Genomic DNA, 22,553 nt, shown 5'->3' on the forward strand with positions numbered 1-22,553 from the left:
TGTGATTTACATGAAATTGCATCTGGATAAGTAGGTTTGCCTTTGAACTTTTTGTAGTGAACTTATATCGGATATACTCGGTCAATCGGTAGATTTGATATCTTTGAACCGTCGAGCTTTGTTGTATACCTAGACAACATAATTCACACAATCAACTCTTAACCATCTATGGTTCTCACGGTTGTGTTTGTTTCAGCCATGAACACCGCCTGGTTTAATGAGTGCTTAGAGAATGGGCATTTACTTTCATTCCCCTTGAAACGGCTTATACTTCACACTCACATAGATGATTTCTAAATGTGTAATCCTATAGACACACTATCTGGTCATTTCCTGCCAGACTTAGCAAATCATTAAGAAGCTTTAAGCTTTATTGACTCATCAAAATACCTTAATACTTTACCCTGATTTCTGAACATTGTCTTCATTACGAGAATGGGTAGAGTTATTTGACAATGTTGAACCGCCATTCATAACTTTGTTTGATCTCTTTGAACCTAACTCTTGGGATCTCCAGTCTGCTAGGTAGAGTTACCGCCATGATGACTTGTCCTAGGCCTTAACCGCATTCCCTTCGATGATCTTTCAACTGCCTCTCTAGATAGGCCTTTTGTAAGTAGATCCAATACATTATCTCTTGACTTCATGTAATCAATTGTGATAACACCACTAGAGAGTAGTTGTCTAACGGTATTGTGTCTCCATCATATGTGACGAGATTTTTCGTTATACATAACGCTCCCTGCCCTACCTATTGCCGCTTGACTATCACAATGTATACATATAGGTGCCAAAGGTATTGGCTAAAATGGAATATCTTCCAAGAAATTCCGGAGCCATTCGGCTTCTTCACCGGCCTTGTCTAAAGTTATGAATTCAAATTCCATTGTAGAACGGGCGATGCACGTTTGTTTGGATGATTTCCAAGATACTGATCCACCACCAATTGTGAAAAAATACCCACTCGTGGATTTAACTTCAGATGATCCAGTGATCAAATCTGCATTACTATATCCCTCAATCACGAAGGGATATTTATTATAATGTAGAGTATAGTCTTGGGTATGTTTCAAATATCCCAAAATTCGTTTCATTGCCATCCAATGTATTTGATTGGGATTACTTATAAACCAACTCAGTTTGCTAATAGTACATGCTATATATGGTCGCGTGCAATTCATGATATACATCAACCTTCTCAATACTATTGCATAGTCCAGTTGTGAGTCACTTTCACCTTCATTCTTTTAAAGTGCATAACTCATGTCAATTAGAGTCTTGGCAATCTTGAAATCCAAATACTTGAACTTGTCAAGTACTTTTTCAATGTAGTGATAATGCTAGACCTTGTAGAGTCTTGTGAATTCTGATTGCTAAGATCACATCAGCAACTCCTAAGTCTTTCATGTCGAATTTGCTAGCTAGCATGCGCTTAGTAGCATTTATATCTTCCATATCTTTGCTCATTATCAACATGTCATCAACATATAAACAAATAATGACTTTTTGACCTGGAGTGTTTTTAATATAAACACATTTATCACAGTCGTTGATTTTAAAACCATTTGCCAATATTGTTTGGTCAAATTTAGCATGCCATTGTTTGGGTGCTTGTTTAAGTACATAAAGCGACTTAACAAGTTTGCACACTTTTCTTTCTTTACCAGGAACCACAAAACCCTCAGGTTGTTCCATATAAATTTCTTCCTTCAATTCTCCATTTAAGAAAGTTGTTTTAACATTTGATGGATTTCAAGACCATACAAGGCCGCCAGTGCCACTAACACCTTAATGTATGTTATCCTTGTTACTGGCGAGTAAGTGTCAAAGTAATCAAGACCTTACTTTTGTCTATAACCTTTGACAACAAGTCTTGCCTTATATTTGTCAATAGTGCCATCAGCTTTTATTTTCCTCTTAAAGATCCATTTCGAACCTAAAGGCTTATTTCCTGGAGGAAGATCAACCAATTCTCATATTTGGTTATCCAAAATTAGTTGGATATCACTATTGACTGCCTCTTTACAAAATATTGAATCAGAAGATGACATAGCTGCTTTGAAAGTTTGAGGCTCATTTTCAAGCAAGAATGTCACAAAATCTAGTCCAAAGGAAGTAGATATTCTTTGACGTTTGCTATGCCTTGGATCCTCTTCACTTGGATTATTTTCCTTTGGTTCTTCCCGTGATCGTTTAGGTCTTTCACTTGACAACTCGCATTCAGTTTTATACAGATAGATATTTTTAAAGAATTCAGCATTATCTGATTAAATTACCGTATTAACATGAATTTTAGAATTATCAAATTTATGAACCAAAAACTGACATGCTTTACTATTTATAGCATATCCAATAAAAATACAATCCATAATTTTTGGTCCGATTTTACCCTTTTGGGTAAAGGTAGTTATACCTTTGCTAAACACCCCCACACTTTGAAATATTTCAAGTTGGGTTTTCTTCCTTTCCATTTTTCATATGAAATATATTGCGTTTTGCTGTGAGGTACTCTATTGAGTATTCGGTTAGCTGTAAGGATAGCTTCCCCCCACAAACTCGGCGGTAAGCCGGAACTTATTAATAACGAATTCATCATTTCCTTTAATGTTCATTTTTTTTTCCGCAATTCCATTGGATTGAGGTGTGTAGGGGGCAGTAGTTTGATGGATAATTCCATATTCCGAACATACTTCTGGAAACGGAGATTCGTATTCTCCACGCCTATCACTTCTAATTATTTTAATCTTTTTATTCAATTGATTCTCCACTTCATTCTTGTATTGCTTAAATGCTTCAATTGCTTCATCCTTACCATTAAACAAATAAACATAATAATATCGAGTACAATCGTCAATATAAATTATAAAATACTTTTTCCCACCACGAGATGGTCTTGACTTCATATCACAAATGTCAGTGTGAATTAAGTCTAAAAGATTTGAATTCCTTTTAACATATTTATTAGGATGTTTTACAAACTTAGATTCAACACATATTTGACATTTTAATTTATTATACTCGAATTTAAGTAATACTTCTAAATTAATTAACTTCCGCAAGGTTTTTATAATTGACATGTCCTAAACGAATATGCCATAAATTATTTGACTCCAATAAATACGAATAAGCTGAAATTTTATTAATACTATCAACAACCATTATATTGAGTTTGAAAAGGCCCTCTATGAGGTAGTTCTTTCCAACATACATATCAGTCTTGCTTACAACAACTTTGTCAGACACAAATATACATTTGAATCCATTTTTAACAAGTAAAGAAGTTGAAATAAATTTTTTCCTAATAGTAGGAACTAGGGGTGTTCAAAACCGAACCGAAATCGAAAACTGAACCGAAATCGAAACTGAAGTTTAATGGCTTATTGGTATCGGGTTAACGGTTTAACGGACGGGGAACTGATTGAAATTTTTTTATTAATGGCTTATCGGTTTGGGGCGGATTATTCAATTTTCTTAATGGATAATCCGTTAACTCGTTAAGAATATATATAATTTTTATTCATATATATATATATATATATATATATATATATATATATATATATATATATATATATATATATATATATAATAATCAAAACCCCTTTTTCCACTTCCAATACTCTATCTCTATTCTCTATTACTAATTTACTATTAGACATTTAGAAACCCTAACGCCTAAATTTCAACCAGTAACCACCAATACTCTATCTCGTCGACTTCCAGTACTCTATCTAACGCCAAAAATATATATAATAGTTTAGCCACACAAATTGGTTTTAATTAAAATTTGAATCCAAAGTGACTAATTTTGCAATTGTTTCACGCCCATCCCTTTAGAAGCCCAATTTCCATGACCCGCCTGGCCCAACCGGATCTCCCCTCTCTTTAAAACACTCATTTTCCCAAACCCTAAGAAAAAGACAGACGGATCCCCCTTTGAAAACCCTAGCCGCCTGGTCTCCTTCCTCACTCACCCATTCCCTTTCACGCAAAAGGAAGCCGAGAATTCGCCATCATGCACACACATCTCACCTATGAAAAAAGTTAAAACAAAATCCCTGAATTCTCATTTTTCTACATCCGAATCTGAAGAAGAAAAACGAAAAAAAAAAAGATTAAAAAGGTTTTCTGATTTCTGTTGTGTTACTTGGAGAATTTATGGGTTTCTCATTTGTTTTTGGATTGAAGTTGAGGTCGACATTGCTATTCTTCTGCTGTTTGCTATCAAAATCGTAGCTGAGCTTCCTTCATCTCCATTTCTGTCCTTTATCAGCTGTTTCAAACTCTATTTGTCAAGTATTTTAGGTACACATTCCTGAATCTGTACTATTTCTCCATAAAAATGGCTGAAATCATGAATGAATTTGTTTCTGATGTTCCATCTCCATTTATGTGACTGTTTTTCTTAATAAATTGCTCATTAGACTTATATATGATTTTGTTAACGAACCAAAGGGATGGTTGCCCATTTCAATTAAGTTTAGACCGTTGGAGTCTTATTAAATATTAGTTAATTGAGATTAGTTTTTTTTAAAAAAATTTCGGAGTTGTTAATGGGCTTTAGGTGTATGCATACTAGTTAACAGTAGTATTTATCACAGTCTCTACTTCGTTGCCTAATGCTGAAATTTGGTATATGCATATTTTTTACAGGGATCTACTCACTTATGGATTAAGCTATTGTTTGAACTTTGAAGCTGCAGAAATTCAAGCATTGTTAGGCGTTAGCTACATGACAAACATTTTTGTGTAGTCTGCTCACTTATGGATTAATCATTTTGAAGTATGTATTCTGGACTCACTTTGAATATAGACTGGAATTTTATCATTTCAGAATTAATCAGGGAGCATTGACTTTTCATTTGCAGTTGTGGGCGGAGGAAAGACATATATATTATGGACTCATCTGTAATGTAGTTTGCTTTGGGATGTAATAAACTCATCTATTGTATTCTATAGACTGGAATGTAGTCTGATGAGCATAGAAATTTTAGTTTGAGTCACAATGGTCAGCAAACAATTAATGCACGCAATATAGATTGAATTAGGCCAATAAATCGCCCGATAACCGCCCTATAAGAGCTAAACCGATACCAATCCGCCCGATATCTTATCGGGTGGCTAGCAGATTAATACATTTAAAAGCCGATAATCGATAAGCCAAACCGTTAAGAGTAAATAACCGTCCAATCCGCCCGATAAGCAGCCCTAGTAGGAACATGAAAAATATTGTTGAGCGTTAGCACCTTGCCGGAAGTCAACTTCAGGATTATCTTCCCATTAACCCTAAATCTTAGCTGTTATAGTATTTCCCAAGGAAAAGCTCTTCTTCGGGACCAATAGTAGAGTAAGTCGTAAATGCTTCTTTGACAGCACAAACATGTTGAGTGGCTTTAGAGTCAATCCTCCACTCCTTCAAATTTTCAACTAAGTTGCATTTCGAAAGCATTGCACGCAGATCATCAATGTCATCGTTCTTCTCCACTATGTTGGCATGTCCCTTTTTCTTGTCCTTTTTTGGGAGACGACAATCAGGGGCTTTGTGACCAGTTTTTCCACAATTGTAGCAGTTTCCCTTAAAATATTTCTTGTTCTGCTCCTTAGTCTATCCAGATTACCTCTTCCTCTGCTTACTTTTTAGAGCAGTTTTCTCAACGATATTAACTCCCATAATCGTTGAATTTCCACGAGACTTCTTCCTGGTTGTTTTGTTATCTTCCTCAATCTTGAGACGAATCACAAGATCTTTCAACTTCATTTCTTGGCGCTTGTGCTTTAGATAGTTTTTGAAATCTCTCCACGAAGAAGGCAACTTCTCAATCATTGCAGCCACTTGAAATGCTTCATTCACTACCATACCTTCAACAATAAGGTCATGAAAAATAAGTTGAAGCTCTTGAACTTGGGTTCCAACGTTTTTGCTGTCTATCATTTTATAGTCTAGAAACTTGGCAACCACAAACGTTTTCAAGCATGTATCTTCAGTCTTGTACTTCTTCTCAAGTGCGTCCCATAATTCTTTCGAAGTATTCATAGCACTGTAGACATTGTACAAGTCATCCTCCAAAGAACTTAAGATGTAGCATTTGCAAAGAAAATCTGCTTGTTTCCACGCCTCAACAATCATAAACTTCTCATTGTCTAGCATGTCGGCGGCAGGCACTAGAGGGTCTTCATTGGTGAATTTTTGCATACTTTGAAATTGGCTGCCATCCTTTGAAATTGGCTCCAGAAAATTTCCTCAATTTTTCGGCTGGTGGCACAACAGTTCGGCTTGACGAGGCTATCGTCATTGCTGTAACAGTCACAGAAGGTTTTCCATTATCAATTGCTATTTCTCACTGTCAACAACAGAAGAGTTAAATTAAAGGCAAAAAAATAGAACAGTAAACAGTACTATAATTAATAATAAATAGTGTATTTAATAAACAAAAATCGAAGTTTTGTATATACTGTTTCACAAGAAAAACGATGAAGTTTTTATGTTCTTCAAATCATTTCTGAATTTTAATACTCCGATGAAGTTTTTATATCTTTAAATCAGAAATAGAAAAATTCAAAAGGAGTAGACAACCACAAAGGTTTTAATCTCCAAAACAGAATACAAATTACAGTATAACTAAATTCCTTAAGATTGTTAGTCAAAACTGTAATACTATAATATATTATGAAACAGTAAATTTTCTGAAATAGAAAAATAGAAATAGAAACTTCAGCTGTAACAAAATGTCGAAATAATCAAACAGAATCTGAAAGATAATTTCGGAATGAAATCAAGCTCACTGAATGCACAGTATATCCTTAAGAAAATTATTCCCCTCAAACCCGAAGTGTTGGAATATTATCCTCCCAGGATAGAACGACTTAACTCACCAGTGTATTGGTACCAACAACTCTAATGAACTGCGAACCACTTAATGGTTGTAAATCACACCGGAATTTATTTGTGCAGAAGAAGAAGAAGAAAAAGATCAGAAAAATTTGTAAGGAAAGATTTTGGGATCAAGACATATTTATAGCCATTTTCTGGCACTGTTTCTGAAAAGTTTGCAACCTTTCAGAAACAGCCATGGCTGTTGGAACAGGTGGAAACGATTCCCGTTTAAAATATTCAAGGAAAATAAATTTAAAATAATCCGGGAAAGAAACGGTCCGGGTCGCGTCGCATGTTGACTTTTCGTTAATTAATTAAATTATTAAATTGATCTTTGACCGAAACCGAGCGAGCGACGACGACGGCGCGAGGCTTACCTTCTTTCCAACCCATTTAACACCAAGTTTCTCAATATAAACACGTTCCCTTTTCTTTCCACCACCAATGAGGGACAATTGCTCTTTCCAAAGCATAAGGGAGCTCACTTTCCCTTCATATTTCTTCTCTCCATTTCCCATTCACCAAACTTCAATCCCAACATTTTCAAGATCAAATAATTTACAATACAAGAGAGATGCAAGATTATTCAAATCTAACAGAGTTAGGGAATTGAACCAGAAATAAAAAGATAGAGAAATCATAGTTGTGAATATATCAGGAAGTAGTAACAAAGTCTTAATTTATAAGAGCACTCAAATTGCTAGCATTACCATCTAACTTCACCTCATTTAAATGAACTAGCAGGGCAGTAAAAGCTTGCTCAGTAGGCAATACAAACAACAACGCCTCAATCCCAGGAAATAAAGTATATATTATATATACTAATATATCCAATATATAAGTCTTCGCTGTCCATGTCGCTCCATTTTAAACTCATCTCAATCCAAATATTAAGCGGACAAGACAATAAAGAACAAAATGGCATATTAGTCCTTCTCTTGTTTAGGTTTATTCAAGAAAGAGCTCAAGGCAAGTGTCAAAGCAGATGATGACCCGATAAAAGCTGCCTGCAGCAAGAGCCGTGCCTGTCATAGAAACCATTGTATCATTTTTTTCATTGGATTAAAGCAATGCATATTTAGCTTTTAGTCTGAGTCCAGAAATTACCTCTGCCTTATCAATGAAGATCACTTGCTCTTCAATGTCGCACAAGGGTACATTTAGTTCTTTGAGTAAGCCAAAACTTGTTGTAGAACACATAGGCCTGACTACCAAATCGTCCGAAACAATAAACAAGGATGGTGACAGTGTTAATCTGCCAATATCACTTGTGCCACCACTTGTGCACCTGGGGTCTAAAAGGCTATGATCGTCGATTTCCACAGAAATCGGAAGCAACTGATTCTGGCATCTATGTCTTGGTGCGACACCGGGGTTGAGTAATCTGTCTTGACAATAAGGAAACCATTTTGACTCCAAATCTGTCACACTTTTGTACAAGTTGTCTATGCATCCAAGTCCAGAAATTCCATTTAGAACACGGATCACTGATCCAATAGGAAAAGTGAGGAAACTGAAGAGAAAATCGACGAATGAATCATTTGCTTCAGCATACAGTATCTTGTTTCTAGATTTGCTTAATATTAGCTTCAGATTTATTTTCCAGGAGTTTCTGGTGTACTGGAATTCACTAGGAAACAGTGGTGAAATTCTTGGCTCAGGCATGATGTTGTTGTCAACTATATTAGCTTTCTTGTTCAGAAACACCTCAGTCAAGGGAGATTTTGAGATCAATGAACAAGTGAGAAGTCTTAATATCTACAGAGAAAAACGAGGAAAATGCACATAAGATAACATAAAAAAGAGGAAGAGGGAATTCCTAGCGCGAAACAGCATTAAGTTCTTGTAATACATCACCTGAGTTGCACTTTATTTACTGAATCGATTTCCTCTTTAGTGTTTTTCCTTTCTATTAGATTGGACATCTTAAACTGATTTTTCATACCTTGTTATTCAATTATTACCCTTAAACTGAAGAAACTTTTACTGTCATTTGATTAGGATATTTTCAAAGGGGTGGTGCACATATTGTCCATTTTTATTACTTGAGACTTGAAAATGGAGCAACAGTTGTTTTGCTATCTGTATCTGCTATGCATATTGCGTATCTTATTTCTTTAAGTTCGCTACTTCAGTCAAATGATATGATCAAGAACCTAAGCTAATTACTCTAGATTACAACAGCAAACAACAACTAGGTCATTGGTTATGTGAATCTACATCGACCCTGTCGCTCCATTTAAATTCATCTTAGTCCAATGTTATGCAAAATAAAAATATAATGTACTGGGAGTTCTCTATATTTTCTACTGACATGACCAAAAGGCTCCTAGAAATCATAGGGCCTAAAGTAACGTAATAACACAACTAAAACTTAATCCCAACTAATTGATATATGCCTATATAGATACTTTTCTTTCATTGTGCCCTATTTTTTTCGCTAGGTATGCACGGATTCATTACTCTAGACTGCTTATTCAAAATCTAGCAATAATAGAAAAGCAACATTCTTACCTCCTCCTTGCCAACTTCCACAGACATCTCTCTTATCTGATTCATGTGGCTGTAGCCAAGATCATCAGAAAGCAGTTTTACAAGAGAACTTGGAGAACCAGGCAACACTCTTAAATCATCACTGATTATAAACTCTATTCCACCCATAAGAAAAACACCATAATAATCATTTGTTGGATTTCTTATATCTGAAAATATCTCCTTAGTTGTCCTCCCTCCACAATAACATTTAACATTGACTAACCAGCTCTTTAATGAGCAATGCTCTTTAGAGCATTTGAAGTACTTGTTTGAAACTGAATCGTCTATGTTCACTTTCAACTTGAAGCAATCTTCATTGCATGGATTTCTTGGATTTAAAAGGACTGACTTACAATTTTCTGAATAAAGATGCTTTACACTAAGATTTTCAACACTTCGGTATAAATTGTTCATACAAGTAGAAATTGGACTTATCTTTGACATTGGCTGGCTGTTGGTTAATCTGATTATTGTTCCAATTGGAAAGGTGAGAAAACTGAATAATATATCCACAAAATCCCTGTTGGATTCAGCAGCAATAACTCTATTTTTCTTGTCATCTACCAAAAGTTTCAAGGGAACTCTGGATTCTTGATCATTAGCAGCCATTTTGAAGGGAATCACTAACTCATAAAAAGTCTTTTTCTTGAAGAAAAAAGTGAGTGATCTAATGTTTTAACTTAAATGGAAGTGAAAGGTTGTAGGGATGTTATATAAAAGGTGTGTTTCTTATCATAGAAGGAAGAGTTGATGTAAATTGAGGTTTTCTTTGTTTTTATTTGAGTCACTACACAATTGGAATAAATGGAGTCAAGACAGATGGTGGCATCAAGAAAACTTGTTTCTTAAGAAAGAATGAAAGCTAAAGAGAAAAGTTAAAGGGAAAAGACAACATTTAGTTCCATTCTGACTTTAATTCTTAATTTACTGGCTAAAACTTAGAAGTGAAGTGATTTACCACTGTGCCAATTTCCTAGAAATTAAACTCTTCTTATGGAAGAAACTACAATAGAAAAGGTTGTGTTATTTTTGCAAGTGATAATTTAAGCTTGGTCAGGCGTCCTGTTGGGCAGTATTTTTATTCAAATCTTCTTAATTGAATTATATTTTTACATTTTCATGAGAATGAAATGCAAGCACTTTGTTAAAAAGAAAAATAAGACAATAACAATCCATTGATCAAACGAGATTATGAGACACAGTCAATCTATGAGGGTTAATGTAGCAGCTTGACTGCTACCAAGTTAACGAGGAAACAAAAGAAGGAAAATAAATTAAAGAAGGAGCAAAAAGTTCATTATAATTCTCTGATGTCTTGAATACAATGAAAAGATAAGGACCATAACAAATCAACTCTGAGGACAACACGTGTCCTCTTTCTAGAATCTATTTAAAATCCTACGGAAATTCTGTAAATTCACACTACTGGACTCAGCTACTCTACTGGGCCTCCACTGAACGTGGGCCTTTGTGAATTAAAGATTTGGGCCAAAACAACCTGAGCAACAATACACTAATAAACTCCTTTCTTCAGCCATCACTATACTCCATCCCCCTTGAGAACCTTGATGTAAATCAAGGTTCATAGTATGGAAATTGACTTCTCAGGAATGAGTATTCCTCCCATATTGCTTCCTCACTAGCTAAGTTTGCCCATTGCATCAGTACTTCGGCCACAACTCTATTATGCTTCTTCACCATATGTCGGTCCAGAATTTTCAAGGGTTCTGTCAATATCTGACCATCTGTTGTGCAATGTGGAGGATCTTGAGTGGAAAATACTTTTTCTATGATTTTCTTTTTCAGTTGAGACACATGGAAAACATGGTGTATTTTGGATCCCTCTGGCAAGCGGAGTTTGTACGCGATTGATCCAATCTTTTGAATCACCTCATAGGGTCCGAAATAACGAGCAGATAGCTTCAAATTCCTTGGGACTGCAACAGAAGACTGTCGATACGGCTGTAGTTTCAAGAACACCCAATCCTCTGCTTCAAAGTTCCTCTCTTTTCTCTTCCTATCGGTATACACCTGCATCCTTGCTTGTGCTTTGGTTAAATTGTCGTGTAGAACCTTTGCCATCAATTATCGTTCCCGCAGAATCACATCTATCGACTCTAATTTTGTCTGAGCAATCAACTCAAATGTGGGTTGGGGAGGGTCATACCCGTACAAGGCCTTGAAGGGGGTCATTCCGATAGCTAAGTGATAACTGGAGTTATACCAAAACTCTGCCAATGCTATAACAGAGATACGTATCCAAACATCTATTCAATCTTTCGGACTGTCTGTTGGTTTAGGGATGATATGTTGTACTTGGTTTCAACTGAACATATAAATCCTTGAACAACTCTTTCCAGAAAGTGCTAATGAAGAAGGGGTCACGATCAGAAACTATTGAGCTAGGCATTCCATGAAGTTTGCACACGTTATCCAAAAATAATTGGGCAATTTGGTTTGCTGAGTAGGGGTGTGTCAAGGAAACGAAATGGAAAAATTTAGTATATCGGTCAATCACCACCAGGATAGAGTCTCTACCATGTGATTTTGGCAATCCACTGATGAAAATCCATGGCTAGATGCTCCCATGCACGAGATGGTATGGGCAGAGGCTATAGAAGACCCGGATAAGCAACATTTTCTCCTTTGTTTCTTTGATAGACTTTGCATTCTTTGAGTTGGTTTTTGATATCGTGTAATAAGCTCGGCCAGTAAAAGAGTGATCTGATTCTTTGTTGAGTAGCAAATATCCCTGAGTGACTACCCCAAGGTGAAGAATGCATTTCTGATATCAAATTCTGTCTGATGGAACCATGACTCCCCACCCATACTTTCCCATTATGTCTAAGAATTCCATCCTGAAGTTGTAACCCTGCAACTGCTGCTGGATCCAATCTCAGTTGAGTAATCAACTTCTGGGCTTATTCATCGTCAATATAGCTAGCCATAATTTCCTCGGCCCACTTGGGCTGAACTGTTGAAATCCCATAGCAATCTCCATCCTTAAATCTTCGAGTCAGAGCATCTGCAGCTACGCTTTCAGTTCCTTTGCGATACTGAATTTTGTAACTGAGGCCTAACAATTTAGTTACTCCTTTATGCTGTAGGGAGGTCGTAATTCGTTGATCTTTTAGGAACTTAAGGGTGAAATGGTCTATCTTGATGATGAAATGATTCGGTTGGAGATAGTGTCTCTATTTCTCCACAGTATGTAGTAAGGCAATTAGCTCATTTTCATAAGTGGATAGTCCAAGATGTCTTGAGCTTAAGGCCTGACTGATAAATGCAATTGGGCGATCATTCTGTACAAGCACTGCCCCTACTCCCTTGCCACTTGCATCTATTTCTACAATAAAGGAAATTGCAAAATTGGGAAGGGCTAGGACTGGAACTTGAACCATTGCTTGTTTCAATTCCTCAAAGGCTTGAATAGCCTCAAGGGTCCAATGGAAATTACCTTTTTGAGGTGGTTGGGCAAGGGCTTGCTTATTGTAGCAAAGTCCTTAATGAATCTTCTGTAGTACCTTGTAAGGCCCAAAAATACTCTCAATTCCTTGATGGATTTGAGTTGATACCAATTCAGTATAGCCTATATTTTGGACCCATCGATGCTTACCCCTTAACTAGGAATAACATGACCCAAATATTTCACTTTTTTCTGTCCAAAACTACACTTTGACCTTTTGATGAATAGGTGATTAGCCTTAAATAAGTCAAAAACAAGTTGTAGATGACTCACATGATCAGCCATGGAAGCACTGTATACTAATATATCATCAAACAATACTAGTACAAAGCGTCTGAGGAAAGGTCCAAAAATATGGTGCATTAGCGCCTGAAAAGTGGCTGGCGCATTGGTCAATCCAAATGGCATAACACGAAACTCCTAAAGGTCATGATGTGTTCTAAAAGCCATTTTGAATTCATCACCATCCTTCATGCGAATCTGATGATACCCGGATCGCAAATCCAACTTTGAATAGAAGAGAGCTTCATTTAGTTCGTCTAACAAATCCTCTACCATTGGTATATGATATTTGTTTTTGACCGTGATTTCATTAAGCTTACAGTAGTTAACACACATACACCAACTTGAGTCTTTTTTCTTTACTAGTAACACTGGTGAAGCAAAAGGAGATACACTTTTTGTAACAGTTTGTGCCTTTAGCATATCTGCAATTATTTCTTCAATGGAATTTTTCTGCTCAAATGAATATCGGTATGGCCTAAGGTTAATAGGCTTGGCCCCAGGCACTAGTTCGATTGTGTGATCACAGTCCTGACTCAATGGTAATCCGCTAGGCTCTTGGAATACTTCCTCGTGCTGGCCCAATAATTTCAGAACCTCATGAGGAACCTATTCCTGGGCCTCCTTGGCCTCCACCAGAAATAATTGGGCCACAAAATTGCATTGGCCCTTATAAACTGCTTTAAAAATGGCCTTTGCATCTACATTGTAAAGTCTTCCTTCATTCACATCTCCAAACAATGTTACCATCTCCAACCCGTATTTGAACGTGATGCTTTTAAGCTTGGTATGTAGTAGTATTAGAGTAAATGAATCAATCCAATCCATCCCTAATATAATATCACAACCACCAGCTCTTAGTACTCTCAAATCAAAGTTAAAAAACAACTGTTGCATTTCCCAATGGAAATTCTTCCACACTTGCCTACACGGTAAGAGCTGCCCGCTTGCTACTCTGGCCATCATGGGCCGACCCAACTCTTGCATGCTCTCATCCCCAATTTTAGCCACCTCAGGGTCCAGAAAATTATGAGTGAACCCTGAATCGATCAAGACTGTCACCTTGAATCCCTTAACCCATCCCACTATCCTTATTGTGGTTGGGCTATCACCATGACCCAACATAATGTTAAGGGTCACCAAACCTTGCTCGAGTGCTTCTTCTCCTGCCACTACTTCTGTTTCCTCAATTTTATCAACTGCATCAACAAATTCTTCTCATTCCATTGTATTAAAGGTCTTGTTTTTGCATTGATGCCCGGGATGCCATTTATCATAGCATTTGAAACATAGGTTCTTTTCTCTCAATGTTACCAAGGATATGGGCTTTTGGTTACTGGTTTTTATGTGCACAAGTGGAGGGTTTCGAGGATAAGTGATGGCCAGAGTAGGTTTTTGTGTGTAGCAGGTGATTCTGGGATGGGGTTTTGAATGCAACTGTTGGTACAAGGCATTAAAAGATTTTTCATACAATTTATCTTTCTTGTAGGCCTCCATTAAGGTTCTGGGCTCAACATCTTGCACCAAAGGTTTTATATGATACCTAAGTCCTCCAATGAAACATAAAACATAATATGCTTCAAGGACAAATGGGTTTATCAAGGTCAGCAGGCACCTTAATTCTTCAAATTTCTTTTTATAACTATCCATATCAGTCAACTGTTCCAAACGATTAAACGTGGCAACAATTTCAACGGGCTGATTTTTACCAAATCTTTGGCAAATATTGAAACAAAACTGAGCCCTAGAGACATTCCCCCTAGTACAATACATAGTTATCGAACCAGTTGTCGACATAATCCTTCAAATGAATGGCTACGTATATCATATTCTCCTCGTCTGTGATCTTATAAAGGTCAAAATATTTCTCACGTTGCCTCAGCCAACTTCGAGGGTTCATCTCATCGAATTCAGGAAAATATAATTTGGTCTTTGGCAATTTCGAAGATGAACCGGTATGATCTAACGCCCCTTGATTAGAATGGTCCCATATTGTATTGGTGGCTAGAAAATTACCAAAATAAACTGGAGAGGTTTGCTGTAGGTTTATAGGCTGTGAAAAGGGGTTGAATGAAAAAGGGCTAGTAGAAGTAGGATTCGAAGAAAATAGGCCAAACAAACTCAAAAAAATTTGAGTGAATGAAACATGAATATTTTGTGGGTAGTAAGGGTGTGTGGACATAAGATACGAGCCCATAGGAATGAAATTCTGAGTAGTTGTAGGAACTGAGCTTAGAATAGGTTGAACAAGTTTTGCAGTCATGGGGTATGAACTAGTTATAGGGCGAAAAGCCGTCGCTGACGGATTGAGAGTAGGGTTTGTGGTGGAGCTAGAAATGGGTGTACGTATAGGTGGTGTTACTGATAGAGAAAAATTTTCAGTAGTTGAGTTAGGAGATAAAGGTGGGGTATTGTTTCTCATATTACCTGCGACTGAAGATTGTCCAGCCTCCATGAATGGGCTTCCGTGAACTCCAGCGATTTTGCTTTGACTATCCATTTTTAGTAGCAGCTCTTCAATACGTCTGGTAGTATCAGTCACTTCTACCATTTTTGTCTCATAGCTCGCTTGCTTTTCTTCCATTATATTCAATCTTTTCTCAAATTCGTTAATAAAGCTTTGGAGTTGAACTTCTACTCGTTTAACTCCATCATCACCCGACGGATTGTGCTGTTTATCCACTATTTCGATTGCCAGAATCAATGGCTCTGGTACCAAAATTCTAGCAGATTGACTGCTACCAAGTTAACGAGGAAACAAAAGAAGGAAAATAAATTAAAGAAGAAGAAAAAAGTTCATTATAATTCTCTAATGCCTTGCATACAATGAAAAGGAACCTTAAAAAAAAAAAAGAAACAGAACAGTGACATCTAAGGACCATAACAAACCAACTCTGAGGACAACACGTGTCCTCCTAGAATCTATTTAGAATCCTATGAAAATTCTGTAAATTCACACTACTGGACTCAGCTACTCTATTGGGCCTCCACTGAATATGGGCCTTTGTGGAATTAAAGACTTGGGCCAGAACAACCTGAGTAACAATACACTAATGGACTCCTTTCTTCAGCCATTTAAACAAAATGGTCGTGGAAGTGAGACACACAAATCTTAATGCCAAACACTATAAAACCTAATATGACTGGTTCTCTTAGTCACAAAGTAAAATAGTTCTTTAATAAATCACATTTGAAGGAACTTAAATTACTAATACAACAATCTTGAGTAGAATATGAAAAACAAAAAGAAGAAGAAAATGCTTAGTAGAATTGGCAGGGGCTGTGAAAAGAAAAAAAGATAAGTAGGGACAAAGTGCCAAGACTGTTATGAAATAAAGACAGTAAAGTAAAGACAAGTATAGAGAGAAACTGATATATTATTCAAACTTCAAACTTCTGTACATAATGAACCGAAAACTCCTCTATTTATAGAAGAAAGGAAGTTGCTCTGTAAGCTACTATTGCAACCTGATGTGTAAGCTGCTGTGTAAGCTCCTTGTAAGCTGCTGTGTAAGCTACTTGTAAGCTGCTACTCTAAGTTGTTGTGTAAGCTGCTTGTAAGTTGTTACTATACCAGATATAGATAATCTTCTACCATGGGTAATATTTATCCATAACGGAGTACCGAAAGGATAAGCTTCTTCAGGAGGCTTATTTCCAATAGAGTACTAAATAGATAAATATATTTACGGCGGAATCTCATATGGATTAGCTTCTTCAGGAAGCTTATTTACAACGGAGTACTAAATGAATATCCATAATATAATATATTTATAACACTCCCCCTTGGATGTTCATTAAAAGATAATGTGCCTCATTAAAACCTTACTAGAAAAAAACCCTGTGAAAAAAATTCTAGTGAAGAAAAAAGAGTACACATATTTAGTAATACGCATTGCTAGCTACCTCATTAAAAACCTTATAAGGAAAACCCTGTGGTAAAAAATCTTAGTAAGAAAAAAAGAGTACATCGCATATTTTACTCCCCCTGATGAAAACTTTGTTTCAAATATTTGAGTCTCCGCATTCCAATCTTGTATACTATCTTCTCAAAAGTTGAAGTTGGTAAAGATTTTGTGAATAAATTTGTCGGATTGTCACTTGAACGGATTTGTTGCACATCAATATCACCATTTTTCTGAAAATCGTGTGTGTAGAATAATTTTGGTGAAATGTGCTTCGTTCTATCTCCTTTTATAAATCCGCCCTTCAATTGGGCTATGCATGCAACATTGTCTTCGTATAAAATTGTGGGTCTTTTCTCACATTCCAAATCATATTTTTCTCGAATAAAATGAATTATTGATCTCAACCATATGCATTCCCTACTTGCTTCATGAATAACTATTATTTCAACATGATTTGAAGAAGTAGCAACAATAGATTTCTTTGTGGAGTGCCATAATATGATAGTATCTCTACATGTAAACACGTACCCGATTTGAGATCTAGCTTTATGGGGATCAGACAAATAACCTACATCTGCATAACCAACAAGATCTGCACTATCTTTGTTAGCATAAAACAAACCCATATCAAGAGTTCCCTTTAAATATCACAATATATTCTTAATCTCGTTCCAATGTCTCAGTGTAGGAGAAGGACTATATCTTGCTAGTAAATTAACAAAAAATGCTATGTCAGGCCTTGTAGCATTAGCAAGATACATTAGTGCACCAATTATACTGAGATAGGGTACTTCGGGACCAAGGAGTTCCTCATCCTCTTCTGGAGATCGGAATAAATCTTTATTCACTTCAAGTGATCGAACAACCATTGGTGTACTCAATGGGTGCACTATGTCTATGTAAAAGCATTTTAAGACCCTTTCTGTATAGGCAGATTGATGGATAAAGATCCCATCTGCTAAATATTCAATTTGCAGACCAAAACAAAGTTTTGTCTTTCCAAGATCTTTCATCTCAAATTCTTTCTTAAGATATTCAATTGCCTTTTGGAGCTCTTCTGAAGTTCCAACAAGATTTATGTCATCAACATAAACAGCAAGTATAACAAATTCTGAAGCCATTTTCTTTATAAAAATATATGGACAAATAACATCATTTATGTAACCCTCTTTCAGCAAATATTCACTGAGGCGATTATACCACATGCGCCCAGATTGCTTTAAATCGTACAAAGATTTTTATAATCTGATTGAGTACATTTCCCGAGATTTTGAATATGCTTCAGGCATTTTAAATCCTACAAAAATTTTCATAAAAATTTCATTATCAAGTGACCCGTACAGATAAGCTGTAACCACATCCATTAGATGTATTTCAAGCCTTTCACGTAAGGCTAAACTGATGAGATATCGAAATGTTATGGCATCCATAACTGGTGAATATGTTTCTTCATAATTGACTCCAGGTCGTTGCGAGAATCCTTGTGCAACAAGGCGAGCCTTGTATCTTTCAACTTCATTTTTATCATTCTTTTTTCGCACAAAAACCTATTTATGACCAACTGGCTTTATACCAGCAGGTGTTTGGACTACTGGTCCAAAGACCTCTCTTTTAGCGAGTGACTTCAATTCCGATTGAATTGACTCTTGCCATTTTGGCCAATAAGATCTTTGTCGACATTCTTCGACAGATCGGGGTTCAAGATTCTCACTATCTTGCATAATGTTAAGTGTAACATTATATGCAAAAATATTATCCACCATTATTTCAGATCGATTTAAATTAATCCCATCACCAGTAGAACTTATTAAAAGTTCCTCACTCACTTGAGTCTCAGGTTCATTAATTTCTTCAGGAATCTCAGAACTAATCAGATCTTGGGTCTCTTCAGGAGATCCCTTCATAATATCATTTTGATCATTTGTCGATTTTCTTTTTCTAGGATTTCGATCCTTAGAACCTAAAGGTCTACCACGCTTCAGGCATGCTTTAGCTTCACTAGCTCTCATGCTAGTAGATGGTCCTGCTGGGACATCAATTCAGATAGGCACATTCTCTGCAGGGATATGCGACTTAGTTATCCTTTTCAAATCAGTAAATGCGTATGGCATTTGATTTACTATATTCTGTAAATGGATGATCTTCTGGACCTCCTGATTACATATAGGAGTACGTGGATCAAAGTGAGATAATGATGAAACTTTCCACACAATTTTTCTTTTGATTTCCTTTTTCTCTCCCCCCAATTGTGGGAAATTTGTTTTATCAAATCGACAATCTGCAAATCGAGCAATAAATAAATCTCCCGTCAATGGTTCAAGATAGCGAATAGTAGAGGGTGATTCAAACCCAATATATATTCCTAACCTTCTTTGGGGGCCCATCTTACTGCGTTGTGGTGGTGCTACTGGCACATATACAGCACATCCAAAAATTCGGAGATGGGCAATATTTGGTTCATGACCAAAAACTAATTGTGACAGAGAATATTTATTATAATGTGTTGGTCTGAGATGGATAAGTGATGCTGCGTGCAAGATAGCATGGCCCCAAACAATAGTGGGCAATTTTGTTATCATAAGTAGTGGTCTTGCTATCAATTGCAGCCGTTTAATAAATGACTCTACAAGGCCATTTTGAGTATGAACATAAGCTACAGGATGTTCAACTTTTATTCCAACTAATAGACAGTAATTATCAAAAGCTTGAGATGATAATTCTCCAGTATTATCAAGGCGAATAGCCTTTATAGGATAATCTGAGAATTGTGCCCTTAATCAAATTATTTGGGCTAATAACTTTGCAAACGCCAGGTTGCGAGATGATAGTAGGCACACATAAGACCATCTTGAAGATGCATCTATTAGGACCATAAACTATCTAAACAGCCCACTTGGTGGGTGAATAGGTCCACGTATATCCCCATGTATACGTTCTAAAAAGGCAGGGGACTCAATGCCAACCTTCATTGGTGATGGTCTAGTGATCATTTTGCCTTGATAACAAGCATCACAAGAAAATTCATCATTTGTAAGAATCTTCAGGTTCTTTAATGGATGCCCACTCGAATTTTCAGTAATTCGTCTCATCATTATTGATCCAGGATGGCCCAAACGGCCATGCCAAAGCACAAAAGTATTTGAATCAGTAAACTTCCGGTTTACGATAGAGTGTGCTTCAACTGTACTAATCTTTGAATAGTATAAGCCAGAAGATAAAGTTGGTAACTTTTCTACAATGCATTTCTGGCCAGAAATATTCTTTGTAATGCAAAGATATTCCACGTTCATTTCATCTATCGTCTCAACATGATACCCATTTCGACGGATATCCATAAAACTCAACAAGTTTCTTCGGGACTTGGAGGAGAATAATGCATTGTCTATAATAAGTTTTGTTCCCTTAGACAGAAATACAGTAGCTCTTCCGGATCCTTCAATCAAACTTATATTACCAGAAATTGTAGAAACATTTGCTTTTTCCTTATGCAAATAAGAAAAGTATTTCTGATCCTTGAATATGGCATGAGTTGTTCCACTATCAATTACACAAATATCTTTATGATTGGTCTTTGATCCAAACATAATTTGAGGATTATCCATATTCTTTAAAATGACATAAACAAAATAAATATGATAGTAAACATCATTTTCAAAGCATAACTTTTATTTATGTACAACAATTACATAACCATATTATCTACTACAAACAACAAAAATTAAAATATTTACATTTCTACAGATTCACTACCAATCACATGACTTGTTTCTCCTTCTGAAAGTACAAAATAATCAGCTACATCCAAATATATAAAGTCTAAATTATCTTCAGAAATAAAATTTGCTTCAACATTTTTCTCTGTCTTCTTCAGGGAGGATTGATACAGCTCTACCAGGTGCTTTGGCATACGACATGTACGTGACCAGTGCCCTTTTCCTCCACATCTATAGCATGCATTTTCTGGCTTTGCTGCTTGCACCGCTTCATGCTTTTGTTCCTTCCTTTTCCACTGCTGGTGGTGAGGAGGGTTCTTTGGTGCATTGTTATTACCACGATTAGAGTTTTCTCCCCGACCATGATCATGACCACGACTGGGGCCACGTCCTCTTCCACGCTTAGCTTGGTGGAAGTTCGTCTCATTCACTTCAGGGAATGGACAAGAACCAGTAGGTCGGCTTTCATGATTTTTCATTAATAGCCCATTATGTTACTCGGCTACAAGAAGATGTGAGATAAGTTCAGAATACTTTTTGAATCCCATCTCTCGATATTGCTGCTGCAGGAGCATATTCGAGGCATGAAAAGTGGTGAAAGTTTTCTCCAACATATCATGATCAGTAATATTGTCACCACATAGTTTCAATTGGGAAATAATTCTGAACATAGCAGAATTATACTCACTGATAGATTTAAAATCTTGTAGCCTTAGATGAGTCCAATCATAACGTGCCTGTGGAAGAACGACTTCAGGTGGTCATATCTATCTTTCAAATTATTCCACAGTATGAGTGAATCTTTAACAGTAAGATATTCCATTTTCAGGCCCTCATCATGGTGATGGCATAGGAATATCATTGCTTTGGCATGGTCTTGGTTTGATGCCTGATTTTTATCTTTGATGGTGTCTGCTAGACCTATCGCATCAAGATAAATTTCGGCATCAAGCACCCAAGACATGTAGCTTTTGCCCGATATATCCAGGGCTACAAACTCAAGTTTAGAAAGATTTGACATTATTTAAAAAAAGAAAGTTCGTACCTCTGATACTTTCAAAGTATTTTCTCGAGATGGCAGAGTCTCGTACTGATAACATGTTATGAAATAAAGACAGTAAAGTAAAGACAAGTATAGAGAGAAACTGATATATTATTCAAACTTCAAACTTCTCTACATAATGAACTGAAAACTCCTCTATTTATAGAACAAAGGAAGCTGCTATGTAAGCTACTATTGCAAGCTGATGTGTAAGCTGCAAGCTGCTACTCTAAGTTGCTGTGTAAGCTGTTACTATACCAGATATAGATAATCTTCTACCATGGGTAATATTTATCCATAACGGAGTACCGAAAGGATAAGCTTCTTCAGGATGCTTATTTCCAATAGAGTACTAAATAGATAAATATATTTATGACGAAATCTCATATGGATAAACTTCTTTAGGAAGCTTATTTACAACGGAGTACTAAATGAATATCCATAATATAATATATTTATAACAAAGACTCCCTTTTAAAGATAGGCTGCGTGAAATATGTGAAATTGCGGGAAAATGACAAAAATAGTCACTTATCTTTTAGGTATATTCAAAATAGTTCCTTAAATATATCTTGTTTTTTATCCTTTAAATTTGTTAAAAATGAGTATTTTTTTGTTTCTACCAAACAACAATTTTGGTTGTTGGATTTAATGAGATATGTGAAGGAAAAAGGATTTAATGGAAACTGACATTTAGAGGTATAATTTTTGCACCTTTTACTATTTTTTTTTT

The 22,553-nt window shown here is 36.2% G+C and overlaps 3 protein-coding genes across 3 annotated transcripts; all 3 read right to left on the reverse strand.

Moving 5' to 3' along the window:
* Positions 1-5,293: 5,293 nt before the first annotated feature.
* On the reverse strand, positions 5,294-7,392 carry LOC138896141 (uncharacterized). The gene is made up of 4 exons (XM_070180925.1): positions 7,252-7,392; positions 5,915-6,214; positions 5,635-5,812; positions 5,294-5,538 (listed from the first exon to the last, which is right to left on the reverse strand). The coding sequence occupies exons 1-4, from the start codon at positions 7,390-7,392 to the stop codon at positions 5,294-5,296; spliced, it is 864 nt and encodes a 287-aa protein (XP_070037026.1).
* A 111-nt stretch (positions 7,393-7,503) lies between these two features.
* LOC104084489 (uncharacterized) lies at positions 7,504-10,104 on the reverse strand. Its single transcript, XM_070181800.1, has 3 exons — positions 9,389-10,104; positions 7,982-8,632; positions 7,504-7,899 (listed from the first exon to the last, which is right to left on the reverse strand). The coding sequence occupies exons 1-3, from the start codon at positions 10,016-10,018 to the stop codon at positions 7,801-7,803; spliced, it is 1,380 nt and encodes a 459-aa protein (XP_070037901.1). The 5' UTR covers positions 10,019-10,104; the 3' UTR covers positions 7,504-7,800.
* An 880-nt stretch (positions 10,105-10,984) lies between these two features.
* Positions 10,985-11,491, reverse strand: LOC138896142 (uncharacterized). Its single transcript, XM_070180926.1, has one exon. The coding sequence runs from the start codon at positions 11,489-11,491 to the stop codon at positions 10,985-10,987; it is 507 nt and encodes a 168-aa protein (XP_070037027.1).
* Between the last annotated feature and the right edge of the window lie 11,062 nt (positions 11,492-22,553).

The sequence above is a fragment of the Nicotiana tomentosiformis genome, chromosome 7 (assembly GCF_000390325.3).
Source record: "Nicotiana tomentosiformis chromosome 7, ASM39032v3, whole genome shotgun sequence".
Lineage (NCBI taxonomy): Eukaryota > Viridiplantae > Streptophyta > Magnoliopsida > Solanales > Solanaceae > Nicotiana > Nicotiana tomentosiformis.

Excerpts from the sequence above, each read along its gene's own strand:
- LOC138896142 (XM_070180926.1), bottom strand. The coding sequence starts at position 11,491 with ATGGCAAAGGTTCTACACGACAATTTAACCAAAGCACAAGCAAGGATG.
- LOC138896141 (XM_070180925.1), bottom strand. The coding sequence starts at position 7,392 with ATGGGAAATGGAGAGAAGAAATATGAAGGGAAAGTGAGCTCCCTTATG. Across the intron at positions 6,215-7,251 it reads TTAAATGGGTTGGAAAGAAG|GATGGCAGCCAATTTCAAAG; the intron begins GTAAGCCTCGCG and ends CCAATTTCAAAG. Across the intron at positions 5,539-5,634 it reads TGAGAAAACTGCTCTAAAAA|CCCCTGATTGTCGTCTCCCA; the intron begins GTAAGCAGAGGA and ends CTGGTCACAAAG.
- LOC104084489 (XM_070181800.1), bottom strand. The coding sequence starts at position 10,018 with ATGGCTGCTAATGATCAAGAATCCAGAGTTCCCTTGAAACTTTTGGTA. Across the intron at positions 8,633-9,388 it reads TGGAAGTTGGCAAGGAGGAG|ATATTAAGACTTCTCACTTG; the intron begins GTAAGAATGTTG and ends TTTTCTCTGTAG. Across the intron at positions 7,900-7,981 it reads TCTTCATTGATAAGGCAGAG|GCACGGCTCTTGCTGCAGGC; the intron begins GTAATTTCTGGA and ends TTTCTATGACAG.